This window comes from Gasterosteus aculeatus, chromosome 10 (genome assembly GCF_964276395.1).
Source record: "Gasterosteus aculeatus chromosome 10, fGasAcu3.hap1.1, whole genome shotgun sequence".
NCBI lineage: Eukaryota > Metazoa > Chordata > Actinopteri > Perciformes > Gasterosteidae > Gasterosteus > Gasterosteus aculeatus.
In genome coordinates, this window is record NC_135697.1 from 9,794,821 (window position 1) to 9,808,534 (window position 13,714).

Here is a 13,714-nt window from a genome sequence, read left to right on the forward strand (position 1 = left end):
TAACAACAGCAGAAGGCGTGTTTGACTCTCTGAGAACTGTCGTGGACATGAGATGAAACGGAGCACCAAAGGAGATTGACACATGTACCTGTGCGTTTGTTCAGGTACAGTCCATAGAGAACAAGTTGGACCTCCTGCTCAGCTTCTACTCCCAGTGCCTCAAGAAAGGCTCGTCCCACTTCACCCTGTCCTCCCTCCTGGACCCCGAGCTGACATCTGACTACCACAGCCCCACGGACCAAAGAGACCTCTTCCCCTCCGCCAACACCCTCAACATCTCTGAGAGCGGCAACTTGGAGTGACATTGAGCTGAGCAGTCTGCAACAAAGACACCAGACCCTCTACAGTACGTCTTGCTGCGGCGGAGTCCACCCTTGATGGCGTCAATCACTTCATATCTGTCCGGGATCATTGATACTCTTCCATCTCAATTCTTTTAGCCTCAAACCGTGTTCCCGAAGTGGACGTGTTCCCAGAGCGGATGCAAACAGAGGCCACCAGGGGGCTCCACCTGTCAAGGGGCAGCAGCCAAAGCTGCTCCCCGAACACACCTCTCAGCCCACTGGATGAGGAGGACGGTGAAGACGACTTGACTACTGAACCTCCTTCACCTCTCCTTCGCCAGCTGTAGATAATCAGACGTTGAAAGTTTTGTAAATCTTTGGGGAAATCTTGCCCCCCTCCGTGCTTTCCCCCTTCGTCATTTAGTTTTTTTCTTGGCTGCTTGAATCAAATGAACGAGTCCCCTGACTCAATTGTCATAAACACTGCGGCAAGTGCCACGTCAGTCATCCGTCCACCTTGGGGTGACTCTGATGAATGTAATAGGTCCCTCCTGCAAATTCCCCACCACCAGGCAAACGGTTACGCACCAACCAACGGTTACGCTGCCTAAGAGCGCGCGGGAGGCCTGTGCTTATGTAGGATGGAGCTTTTCACAGGTCAAAAATCCCATGAAATGTTCTGGAGGTGACTGAACCTCCCTGATGTGTTTCAGTCAGGTAAAATAGTGTTTCCACACGCCCACTTTAAACCTCTCTGTCTTGCAGCCCGCTCCCCAGATATGCATGTTACTTTAGACGAAACCTCGCGGCTGCCCAATTATGTTTGGTTCCATTCATGTCACACCTTTCTGCGGTCAGGTTTTCCGTGTCAGCCGGTCCGCCTCTCCCTCGCCATAGTCCTCACGGTCACCAGGCGGCCTGCCATCATGCAGCAGCTCTGGAGATGACGCAGAAACCTTTTTGGCCACTTTTAAACAACCTGAAAGGTGTCTAGATCCAACGCAGGAACCCGTCTTAAGAGGTGGTTCCAGCCGCACAGCTTGACTATAATCACAGGGTGCAGGTTTGACACCCAAGGGTGTCCCTGACTGTTGTTGCCTGTCCACGTTACTCTCTTCTGTCTTTTCTGGTTCATCGTTGGGGGTGTTTGATGCAACGCTCTGCGCTTATGGACAAAACTGGACAGTGCACAAAAGCACACACATACACACATTCACAAAGAAAGAAATTCCTTCACTTAAATACTTTGGCACTTGATGAATATTTTTGTTTTGTTTTCTCTTTTTGACTTGATTTGATTTCTGTAATTATGTTAAACACTCCATATTTTGTAAACTATAATGGCAGAAGTCTGTCTTTTTAATTATTTTGGTTTTTAGAGTGAACGTAGGATTTATGTTAATATATTTCAGTTAGATTGTTAAATACATGTAGCATTGTTGTCACGTCGAATCATGGATGACACAACTGTAACTACACACAGCTGATCAGGTTCAAGCTCACCACTCATGTATTTTCCCCGTCATCAGATAATCGATGCCAGCTTTTTGCAAGTAACATCAGTTCTTTTTAGAAGTGATTCATTTATATGTTCCAGTCCGACCAGGTGACTCAGGTGCTCCATTTTCCAGTGAATGTACTTACTTGGTTGGTCTCCTTAGATCTATTCATGCAACGGGGAATCAAATGGAACGTAATTCTTTGCATTTCTTTCATAGAAGACCTTTTTCCTTTAGCCTGAACTATAGCAAACTGAATAGAGGCATTATTAGACTGACCAGAGCTGTCACTTTACTGTCACCTGGAATGTTGAGCTTCATGAAAATATGAGACCACTGTATTGCATGTTAGTGGTGGCCCCAGTATTAGAAGAAAAGAATAACGTAAGAATGTCTCTTGTGGAGTCTTGGGTATAGACATGAAAGGAAATGACCTGTGCCTTCGATGTCCTCGTTCTGTAACACGGTGCGGCTTCCTGTCTCATACGGAAATGTCGCCGCTGCTCGGAGGAAATGTTTCATGGGAGTTTCACACACGAACCGCTGTGCTCCCCCTTTCTCCAAACATCAAGCTATCTAAAGAAAGATCATCATTCATCTGAATATGATGTAATTGTTGTTGGAATTAGTTTTTTTACACGAATGCTGCAACTTCTTGGCATTGCCTGGGAATTTGACCGTACGTCCGGCACATCATTGCATCTCTACCGGCTCCTCGTGGCATCGAGGCCACAGTATTTGTCACAGGAAACTGTGCAGGCATGCGTCCTTTCATAAGCATGTCACATAGAGAGAGAAGTATGGCTTCCACACAACTACCTCTGAGGCCACTAGGGGGCGCTAGTCTAGAAAAACCAAGTATGACAAACAGTAACTGAATGTCTAACTGACTAAATGCTATGCATGACTCAATCTGCACGTTGTCTCTGTCACGCTGTTCTTCTTCATGACGGCCTTCCATCCATCATTCACTGACTTGCTGCCGTTTGACATTCCAGCTCGTTGCCCTTTAACTGCTCTTAGGTATTGGAACTGTTGTAAAATGAAACTGATCAAAGCAATAAGAAAAATGCTAAAGCCAACAAAGTCTTCCGATTCCAATCGATGTAGCTGCTGGTTGATGAAATATGGCGCTTATGTTATCTTCTAATCAAACGGACACCTCGATTTGATCTTTCAAAGAGGAACAAAAATGAGTTTCTACTGAGGATAATATCAGCTCACCTGACTAACTTATTAATTTATTTGTTTCAATAAAGTTCTTTGGACTGTACGTTGACTCCGGTCTCTTCTTGTCAGTGAATCGACGGGCCCTTTTCACAGAAGCCACGTGAGACACACACAGATGATTAATTACACCTGTTGTCCCCGCCGCGACGTGTCAATCCACATGTCCGTCCATTTCATCAACATTGTGATGTGATCAAAACCGTTCTAAATCCTAATTAAAAGGGAAAGACGGCCCACAACCACAACCTCATCTTATGTGAAAGTGTTTTATTGTAATATTGAGTTTTCTAACATGTAGTTAGAGTGAAATCTTGGTGGTGATATCTTTTTCAATATAATCACAAACATGCTCAACCTCCTGTGAAATCAGGCATCGAGTCATTTTAAGGCTTTTTAACAGCATTCTATTGACATACTTGAGTAGAGGAAAACAATGAATCCTCATTTATAACACAATTCATTGTGTACGACTTGCTTCTGGATACGTCTCCAAGTCCTCAGCTCACCTGCTTCTACGTGCACATGTTTCCTACGCCGTAGCAGTGGTAGAACAAAGTCACGTGTCGTTTGAAGGGGTCGACAATCGCAAAGGCGAACGTCTGCTCCTCCTCTCGTCTTTGGGGGTAACATCGCCCGGACTCGTCCTGCAGAGGGATTATTAATGCATTACACGTGTGTAAATAACAAGCCTCTCGCGTGGGTGAAGGACCGTCTTTGAGGACAGCATTCAATCAGTCACTTACGTAGGCGCGGACCTTAAGGACTGTGGAGACAACGCTGATCTTTTTTGTCTCTGGATCCTTCTGAACACTGCAGAGTAACGGGCAGAATTACCGTGTTATTGTTCGAATTCTACGCATCTAATGACATGATCAATAATTCTTCTGGTGTTTATATTGCTGGACAGAATGGAAGTGTGGCAGCGAATACACAGTAAAGACTCGGCCCACCTGATCAGGTCTTTGTAGATTCGCTTGGTTGTGCTGAGGTAAGGATCTATGGTGTCTTCATACTGACAGAGCTCTCCCCCGACACACAGGTGCTTGAAGAGGAGGAACAGAAACTCTCCTCGCTCCTCCTTCCCGACCACATGGTAATGCTCAGAGTCCTCCTCGCGCAACATCTAGGAGAACAGAGGGAGACTTTCCCTGATCCCCATGTCTAATGAGATAAGGGACGGGTGAGTGGATTGGATTGGTAATAAGAGAGAGCGACCTGTCTTAGTTCATCGTAGTCGGGGTGGACATCATGAAAGCATTTAACCAGATGTCCCGAGGGCCTCACAACCCCACAAGAGTAGAATGGGTCAAACAGCTCCATGGAGACATGTGTGCACTGCACCGGCTCCACATCAACAGACACCACTGGCTTGTCTACGCAACAAACACACACACAAGTCAAAAAACATTCCACTGAGATTTGACGGCAAACCATATCCAGCAGATGAGATCAATTTCCTACTGTGAGTAATGAAAGGCTTTCTGGGGGTCACGACATACCGAGGGGCAGCCAGGCTCCGGCCTCCATCCTCCTCAGAGTGGATACCACGTTGGGGTCTCTGAAGAAGGACTGCATGATACGGAGGGACATCAGAAGCAATGGTCAAACATGCCGTGACACTTAATCAGAGGAGGCAACGCGTGTCTAAACACATCGATCACGATAGGATGGGATATAGGATCGGCTTCACTTTCAGTTTTTCAGGTTACATCTCACGAAAGGGTCTTACCAGTACAAATGTCTCGCTGTTGTAAGGGTGAAAGCACTGGTCGAAGCTGTAGGACTGAGCCGAAAGCCTCCCCAGCATGGACCTGAAACCAGCACACACACATCCGTCACACGATCATGGTCACCTACAGCTATTGTCACTGAAAGACGGATGAAGGAGAGGACTTTTAACCATTTCATCAGGAGTTTTAAAATGTCTCGGTCCTGTAGGAATGACGGCGTCTTTGAGGAAAGATGATTAAAAGAAAAAGTCTGCTCAAACGGCCAATTTTCTCGTGCCATGTTTGAACTCTTGCTCTAAACAGACTAAACAGCGACGACTCACTCGTGTTCGCAAATAAGCGAAAAGAGTTTTAGGCGTCTACGGACCAATCAGCGGCCGGGGTGCTCCCTATTGACCAATCAGCGCCCCGCTCGGACGGGTTTCTCCTGTGGCCCGGAAATGCTGGCGGAGTGGCCGCCTTTCTCTCCCCCCTCATCCCAGCGGCTTCGTGTACTTGTTGCCTAGGCAACGGAAACTTTTGCCTCACAAAAAGTTTAGCTAGCGTCGCCATCGTCCTTACTTTTGACTTAATATACCCTCGTGGTTTGTTTGCATTGCTTGTGTCCTCGAAATGTATCGAATTTCTAACGTTACTACCTCCAGCAGAGGACGTCTACCTGAGGGACAGGCGACATATGTCCCCACGGCCGCTAGAGAGCGTCCCTGTCCCGCTTTAGAAAGACACCGTGCGAGCTACTTGCAGTGTTTCTGATGTGTTGCAGAGGCCTTTCCTCTGTCTTTCCTCTTCGGAAGCAGCAGGCAGTGTGTCCAAACAATCTCAGCTCAAGTTAACTGGCTTCCTTCTTCTGAATGAGGACCATGAGATTCAGTTGAAAGCACCAACATGAATGAGAAGAAAGACTATCGAATAAGTGGGCCTTTATTTGAGATTATATAAAATATAATAAAACGAATGGCTTATTAATTCATGTGGTATTTGTCTAATTATTGAGCATATTGTCACATCCATCTCCTTTTTCTTACATACATTCTTGTATGTGTACTTTTTGCTTTGCTGTCTGAACTGAAGCAAAGATTCATCTCAAGGTAATTTCTTAAACCAACCCGTGTTTTATATTTCAGATGGCTAAATGCTCCCTTTTAAATTTAGTCAAACTCGAAAAGTGCAGTTATGCATTGTTGTTTTTTGCCCCCCCCCATCCAAAGGGCACTGTGTCTTTGGCTGTCTCTCACCAGTTCAGGATGATATGCTGCAAATGCTTCGGAGCTTGTAAATCATACATGTTTTTACTCCCCCTCCACCCACGGTCCAAATACTCACGTCATTCCAAACATTCCAAGATGGTGGAGGATGTTGCATCCTTCTTATCCGCATTCCGGTATAGGGCGCCTGGACCCGGGTGTTCTCCATAAGGAGAGGCGGTAATATCCGGCGTGGACATCCTGAAGTTATAATAATGTAACCATGTTGTGTCTCTTTTCAATTGTCATTTAATGGTTAAAGTTGTATGTTAAAATGTATCACTGTCCCTATTCTGCCTTACTAGAAATGTAGTTTGACGTATAAACCCCCTGGCCTTATTAGAGCAACCTGAAACTACTGATGATAATTGGACAAATAAACTCAATTGTATTTAAATGCTATGCTCTCACAATATAATCAGACAGCCTGGGATAATGTAGTCTGTCTAGACGGTGACAAGCATAATGCAGAGGATGTATGATGGGCCAAAGAGTGGCCCAAATCCAGCTGTTACAGCCAGAAGAGGGGATTGAAGGGAAGAGAAAAGTGTGCCAAATTGATGTTTTGATACCGTACAGCTAGGCTATAACCTGATATAATTGAGCAAAGTCATTCAAGCCAAAGTGTTATTCGCCATCTGGTAATTGCACTTGATTCATGCCCATTAGACCTATCAGGATCAAAACCAGAAAAAACATGGCAGGCATGAAGGCGAGGCAGGTGTGAAGATGTAACAGCTGAGGAATGTTTGCTTTCGTTGATATGTTTCCGTGACAGTTGTACAGATTAAAGACCAGATATTGAACTTAGTTGAATGATAATAATTGCGTCCGCCTCATTACAGAGCAGCTTTTACTAGTGTCTGTCCAAATAACCTCCAAAGCCACTGTACAAAAATAAACTCATACAGGACACTGCTGTTATGGCCTCTGACATTTTTTAAATTCATCTGGTATTTTAAGGACCTTTTAGGAGTTATTACAAGCTCTTTGTAGTATTTTTCAGAGTTAGTATATTTTAATGTACACTTTGTAACACAAGGAATTGAAATCCCCCTATCCCCCTATTCCTTTAAAACAACATGTTTAGACTTTCTTTTTGTCTGCTTAGAGTTTTATGAGAGTATTTCGGTTGAGTTGACTGGACATTATGTCTTTGTCATTTAAAAGATTCTGCCTATGGCCCCCAGCTAGAAATATGTGTCATCATGACAAATGTGGTCCTGGAGGCTCCAACTACAGAAGCAGTTTTCAGTCCTTTTCCAGGTGTTTAATTATGGACCTTTTTTTAACAGCTTGATGAGATGGTTTACATCTTACCGCTGTGCAAAATGGTCTATTTTAACTAGCTAAGTTTTAACTTTGATTTTAAATTTAAACATTTTAACCGACCCTCTTTATACTTTTAATTTTATTAAATTTCTTTAAAGAAAGAGTAGTTTAATACTAAACAATACGCAACTGTTATTGAGAGAAAAGAACCAAGGGAGAAAGAGCTGTGACCGGACTTGGAGAGCAATGGAAAAATCCTGCTGGAGTATTTACAAGATGAACGTATCGGTAAACAAATTCACGTGATCATCAAGTGACCCCTCAGATTTATTAGAGGAGGTTGTCGAGGGTTCAAAACCCCAGGTTGAGAACCTGCATGCAGATGAGATAAATGGGACAATCAGATGTTCAGAAGTCAGCGTTACCTTGTTGTGTCTTCCTATGGACACACTCCACACACAATTTTATTTGGTCTGTGAGATCTTGTGGCAATCCCAGAGGAGTCGTGCAGGGACACGCTGAGGAGAATGAATACGGAGGAGGGGGATGGAGATGGAAGGGGAATGTGGAGGGGCCGCAGGTAGATGGATAAGACCCTCCGCGATGTGTCTGTGTGCCTCTAGAACCCAATGCTGCTGCCCGCAACTTCACCTCAAATGTTATGATGGAGAACACGAGTGATCAGATAAGGTCTTTAACGGTCAAAGGTCAGGATCATTACATGGAGTGGCAGGTTTATGGGTTTGGACTAATAGCTGTATACCAAGTTTAACTTTCCAAAGGATGTACATACACAAATGCACAAAAACAACAAATATGGTCTTCTCTCACTAGTTATTTCTGTCAATCTTTAGCAGAGCTTAGAAAATATGAATTTGCTGCTACCTGAACATAAGAGCTAAAAACCATTTTATTTTTTAAAGAAGAACACATAAATCACATTCCATAAAAATATTTGATATCAAAATGTTATCTTTTGCTAAAAAACTTCAGCACCATCAAATTGTAATTAGCTCTGAAAACACTGTTTGTTGTTGCTCACACTTTCCTGTCATTACAATATTATTTTTTTGAGCAACATGGTTCTGGCTCTAGTCAAGCTATACAGAAAAAAAGAACAGCGTGTGGATGATGAATAGGTATAAATTCTGAAAGGAAACGGCATGATTGAAAAATGATGTGCAAATCTCTTCAGCAATAACACAATTATTTGAATGTGACTGTTTTTTACGGACATGGAATAAACTCTGCTGCGTTTTATATTAAGTGCATTTCACATCAACAACCCCCTGCATTTATCTCTCGGGCTCCTTCACCCTCTTGACATTTGGCAGACAACCCCGAACGCTCTGCCTCTCCGCACTTCCGTTCTTCCCCATCTCTGTGCCGGTCTCCGTGGTGACGCTTTGTGTACGGCGGGCCCGACATGGAACGCGAGGCTGGATTTTCCGCAGGCGTCCGTGGAATCTAATCTGTTGCAGCCTGTTGTCGCCTCGTAGGGAGACAATCTCGCTGCTGTGACATCGACTGGTAAACAAGGAGGGCTGTGCTGCCCCTGACCGCTGCCTCCTGCCCAACGCAGGGCTCCCACGGCCATGTGTGTGTGTGTGTGCATGCTTATAAAAATGCCCTCACACACACTTCCTGGAACCATTGAGACCACAGAGTCAATTTTAAACAATTCCCTGGACTAACTGAAAAGTGGGAGCGATAAGAGATCAAATTAAAAGAGAATGTCTGATATTGGCCTGAAATAACAGAGAACAAGATCAAATGTTTATTTGGCCGAAATAAATGTTTTCTAAGGATGTTTATTTAGTGTTGTAGACCCAGTGGCGATCGGCAGGTGGCTTGTGTATCAGAAGGAGTAAACGAGAAGCAATAAAGCGATAAACGCAGGAGAGGTGAGGAGCGCTGCTGATGCTGATGCTGACGGCCCCCGAGGTTCACCGTTGGCTCTCTGATCCGCAGTCGGCTCCAAATAAAACAAAACTCTTCCTGCAGGCTGAACCCACGCCCACGTTTGAAGATATACTCTCAAAGAAATCAAGCTGTATACGAGTGCCGATGCAATGAGTCATACTGCTCAGGCTTCCCTGGATGGGAAGCGTTAAAGGATAAACACTGAACATCTGCCAGCATGATTTGTATTGTGTGAACAGCATTTTGTGTTCTCTGTGAATTTATTTTACCTGATGGTACGATGGCAAAATAATTGTATATCACAATATCTAGATATATTTTCCCATCGGGATATGATTCCATAGAAAATGAGCAAATAGCAAGCTTTGGTGCTTGGCTGCCATGGTGATACTGAGATACTTACACACCGTTTCTGTGCAATCATACTCCAAGAGGACGGCTGAATAAAACATTAGTGAAAAGCTACATTGCGTTACTTAAACCTAACCTCAAAGAAAGTAATTCAACATCTCTGCACTGCCCCCAGGTTGTGATTCTATTCAAGTGATTTGTGATTTACAAACGCTAGGCGGTACCTTTAATGGGATCCTCAGGACAGGCCTGGGTGATGCATTAGGCTCCATTAGGAGAGATGAGTACCCTCAATGAACGGATGGATGGCCTGATGAGCGCGGACCTGACGGGTATTGATCAACCATCACAGCTTCAGTCAGTCCCCGCGGAGCAGGGGTGAGGGGTGCACCACCTGATGCCTCCTCTTTTCTTTTTGATTAAAGCCAAGCGATGACATCACAGACCAGGGAGAGTGTCCACGGGCGAATCCATGAGGAGCCTTTGCTCTCTTCTCCCAGAGGATACACCAGATGCTCAAAGGCATCTGGTGTAGGCCTTTGTCCATTGTAACTCACTCGGATGTCCAGAATCTCTTTCCGCCCCCACCCCGAGTGAGTCTTCCAGTCGACACAGTTTGTGCAACTAGTGAGTAAGATTACATCAGAGATGTGTGTGCACAGCTGGAAAGTACAAAACAATCTAAGAAACAAGCCCCTGCTCTCCTCGTACAGTAACTTCTGCATGTTACTACAAAAGGCATGGACTTGTTTCATGATGTGTAATCTTTGGCACTGACGATAACAAGCAGTGTAATTTAAAGTAAAGCGATATCTTATTGGAGTAATTTATAGTGATTGTAATCTGATTGATGGAGTCATAGACTTACGAGCCCACTCTGGTCCCACCATAGGTCGTTTACTTTATGTGTGCGAGGGCTTTCCTGCATGTGGTTTTTTGTGTTTTAGGGTTAAGCTTGGTGCAATATTATTTTACAGTTTAGAGATAAAATTACTCTCAAATGTTATGTGTTGTTATACCCTCATTAATGAATGACAAATATGTTATATGCAGTCTTGGAATAATGCTGAGTGTTGCCTGTAATGGCAAAAAATACAAAAAATAAATGCTTTGTATAACCAGTTTATTAAGTGCTGGGATGGGGGGGCCGGTGGGTGTCTCGCATTGATAAGATGTCCTGGCTGTAGAGACACAACAAGTTGGTTCTCATGTGTTGGATGTAAGTTTTCTGTTGATGATCTGTAACTGAACGGCCTTGCCCCGCTGTGGGGGCAGAAAGATATTCTCGGCAGTCTACTGAGCACGTAGTGACATTTTTTCCTTGCAAGAAAATAAACGGAGAAAGACATATTTGATTCAGAGCCCTATTCTTATTTACCGACTGTCTACAAAATCTTCCATCACACACCATGCTTAACATTACTGCACGTAGCGATGAGATACTTTATACTCATCCTCATATACTCATCTGATGAGCTGTTGTTTTTATGAATTGTGTCAACCAAAACATAATTTTACTGACTTGAATGAAGTTCCGATATTTTCAGCAATTAGTTTTTCTCTGTCAGCATCTATTTGCCAATTTGTGGTTTCACTATTGATTTGAGTCATTTGAGACAAGGTGACAGACAGAGTGATATTTACTTTACACGCTGAGCAATCGATTTCTTCATCACATGATGGTGAATGTGTTTGACACTGACGGGAACTGGAAACCGTTTTTTCTCTGGGTTTTTATACGCAAAATGTCGTACAGTTAACGGTCACCATTCTAAAGGAAATGATTCCTGCAACATTGTCCACTAGAAGATACGTTTATGTATTAATGATTTTAGGAGCCGATATATATATTGATGTAATGCTGCTTGCTCACATGTTCATAAACATAAAAGGTGTGACATAAAACTGTTTTAATGCACATTTGGAAAGTACAACAATAACGCAGCATGTAGATGAGAAATAGTGGAGTAATGAGATTACAGGCCACTGAAATGCTCTTCGTCCTAAATAATGCGCTTTAACTAAACTTTAGTAAAAGATCATGGTCTTGGTTGAACATCGAGGAAAACTCAAAAGAGACTTAAAACACAGGAAATAATATGTTGATTTTATACACATTTAATCCCCTTTCTTCCACAGTCCGTAACCAAAGGGCTTTTGTTGCCTAACATCACCACACACGTCACGGAAGATGCTGCTTTAATGCGTCAGAGTCACGACGAGTTCCTTCATTTCCTATCTATAGAAACATAAAATGAGTAGCACATTAATATAATTTCCTCCCTTTCTCCGTTATTCCTCCTGTGTATAACAGTGAAACCGAGTGATGTATCATCTTGTGTATCAGCGTGTATCTCTATTGTTTTAACTTAGTTGTTACTGTCATGTTATTTGCCCTTCAACTTGTTTTCTCTTGGAGAGATTCTCAACAGAAGCAAATATAAATCCCCTCGAAATGTTTCAAAGTGACCTGAGGGACAGGATCATGGAGCGAAAGGGGACCAGTATAGATGTATCTCATACGAAGTATGAAGTTGTTTGTGTTGGAGTTGTGTTGTCATGTGCCGTAACTCCAGCTGCAGAATAGAAAGAACAAACAGTACAGAGAAAACTCTGACAGTCCCCCAAACGTCTGTGCTTCTCATCAACACTGCCACGTGGGTGTGTTTCCATCCACCTGCTGCTGCTAACAGAGTCCAAAAACCCACAAAACAATTGTTTGTTGTTGGAGCACTCTGTGCACGCGTGTGGCGCCAGCACGCACACCCTTGTTTTCGACCGGCCGCAGTCGTCCCGCATGTTCCTGGAACAGGAAGGACCGCGCCGGGCTGGACCAGGACACGTGTCCACTCCCCCACGGGGTCAGGGAAGGAGACCTCCACCCTGTGACGGTGCCGCTGGGATTCCCGGACTTACTGCGTAGCATCATGGGCCGATTGTGATGCACTGATCGGCTGAATGAGAGGGATTGTTCCTCAGCATGACTGTGTGTGTTTGTGTGTTTGTGTGTCGGGCCCACGCCATACGTCTGTCAAGTCCAAAGTCACTTCTTTATTATTCCTAAAGTTTCCTTTTTAACACATTTATTGTCCATTTCTACAAATGCACGTCTATTTGTGTGCACGTGAGCGTGTGCGTTGCCTTTCCCTGTAGCGTCCTACACTGAGGGTTCTTTGTGTGTGCATTCTATTGCTGCCATGTGTCCTCAGCCTCCTCAATTCAGTCTATTTTCAGGGAAATTACCTCACAAACAGAAGCACCTCTGATCTCATATGTGTTTCTTCTTATCTGCCGAATGACTGATGCCGGTTAAACATCTGGAGGCCTTGTTAAAGCCTGAGTCACCACTGGGTGCGTCGGGCTCAACCGTGCACACATCAAATGTATACCCATGTGTAAGTCTTACAACACCCCGTCTACGGGTCTTGTGAAACATACAGCGGCCGTCAGAGGTGATTCACTCGCTGCGTCTTTGGCGATGAATTGGAAATGAATCACTTCCACTCGGTGCTCTGGTGACTTCCTCCTATGATTGACGGGGGTTATCTAAGCTTTGTCTCGCACACACGTGTTCTCCTAGGCCTCATGACCTTCTATACATGACTCATTTGCTGCCAGTATATGTGGGAGATTCTTTACATTGCTTCACCTGTAACTGAATCTACCTTCACTGGGTGGTAAAAGGACTTTTAGAGTAAAACTAAGACACAGCTTGGAGCACCTTTCTTCAGGAGGTTGCGTGAGCGGTGTTACAGTCATAATTATAGTGTACGAAGCGAATGTGTTGCCCAACTTTGCTCCCATTAGACTGTCAGAGAGTCTCTTTCACTTCTGCCTTCTATCGGCGTTTTTAGTCTTACAGGTTACTGAATCAGATGATTGATTAATCACACGTTCATGTCTAGTTATGCTCCAATCAGGCTTTCAGGCAGGATGCCAGAACATTACAGAAGGCTGAATCTCCATAATGAGCAGATAATCTGAATGCTTTTAATTTGAAAGTCTTTGTGATGGGGCCTCTGGTAGCATTGTTTTATTTATTTCTTTATTTTTAAAAAGGATTGTGTTGAGTTTCACGTGTCAACTCATTAGAATCAAAGTTTGAGTAAAAGTAAAAAAGACACATTGTTATGAGAGGTCCCCCAAACGCTTCTTTCAGTGGGTGTTTAGAGCAATCTTCC

The 13,714-nt window shown here is 43.9% G+C and overlaps 2 protein-coding genes across 9 annotated transcripts in view; one reads left to right on the forward strand and one right to left on the reverse strand.

The window, feature by feature from the left end:
* kcnq4 (potassium voltage-gated channel subfamily Q member 4) overlaps positions 1-3,056 on the forward strand; it is a 35,281-nt gene extending 32,225 nt beyond the window's left edge. For 5 of the 8 annotated variants that reach the window (XM_078081608.1, XM_078081611.1, XM_078081612.1 and 2 more), the window contains one exon: positions 105-3,056. In XM_078081608.1, the coding sequence (XP_077937734.1) occupies positions 105-302 (198 nt within the window). In that variant the 3' untranslated portion in view covers positions 303-3,056. The remainder of the gene's footprint in view (positions 1-104) is intronic. The other 3 variants (XM_078081610.1, XM_078081613.1, XM_078081615.1) reach the window with 1 other exon arrangement.
* Positions 3,057-3,265: 209 nt separating this feature from the next.
* cfap300 (cilia and flagella associated protein 300) lies at positions 3,266-5,240 on the reverse strand. The gene is made up of 7 exons (XM_040188734.2): positions 4,914-5,240; positions 4,743-4,824; positions 4,513-4,582; positions 4,229-4,386; positions 3,964-4,136; positions 3,757-3,823; positions 3,266-3,657 (listed from the first exon to the last, which is right to left on the reverse strand). The coding sequence occupies exons 1-7, from the start codon at positions 5,021-5,023 to the stop codon at positions 3,526-3,528; spliced, it is 792 nt and encodes a 263-aa protein (XP_040044668.1). The 5' UTR covers positions 5,024-5,240; the 3' UTR covers positions 3,266-3,525.
* Positions 5,241-13,714: the final 8,474 nt, after the last annotated feature.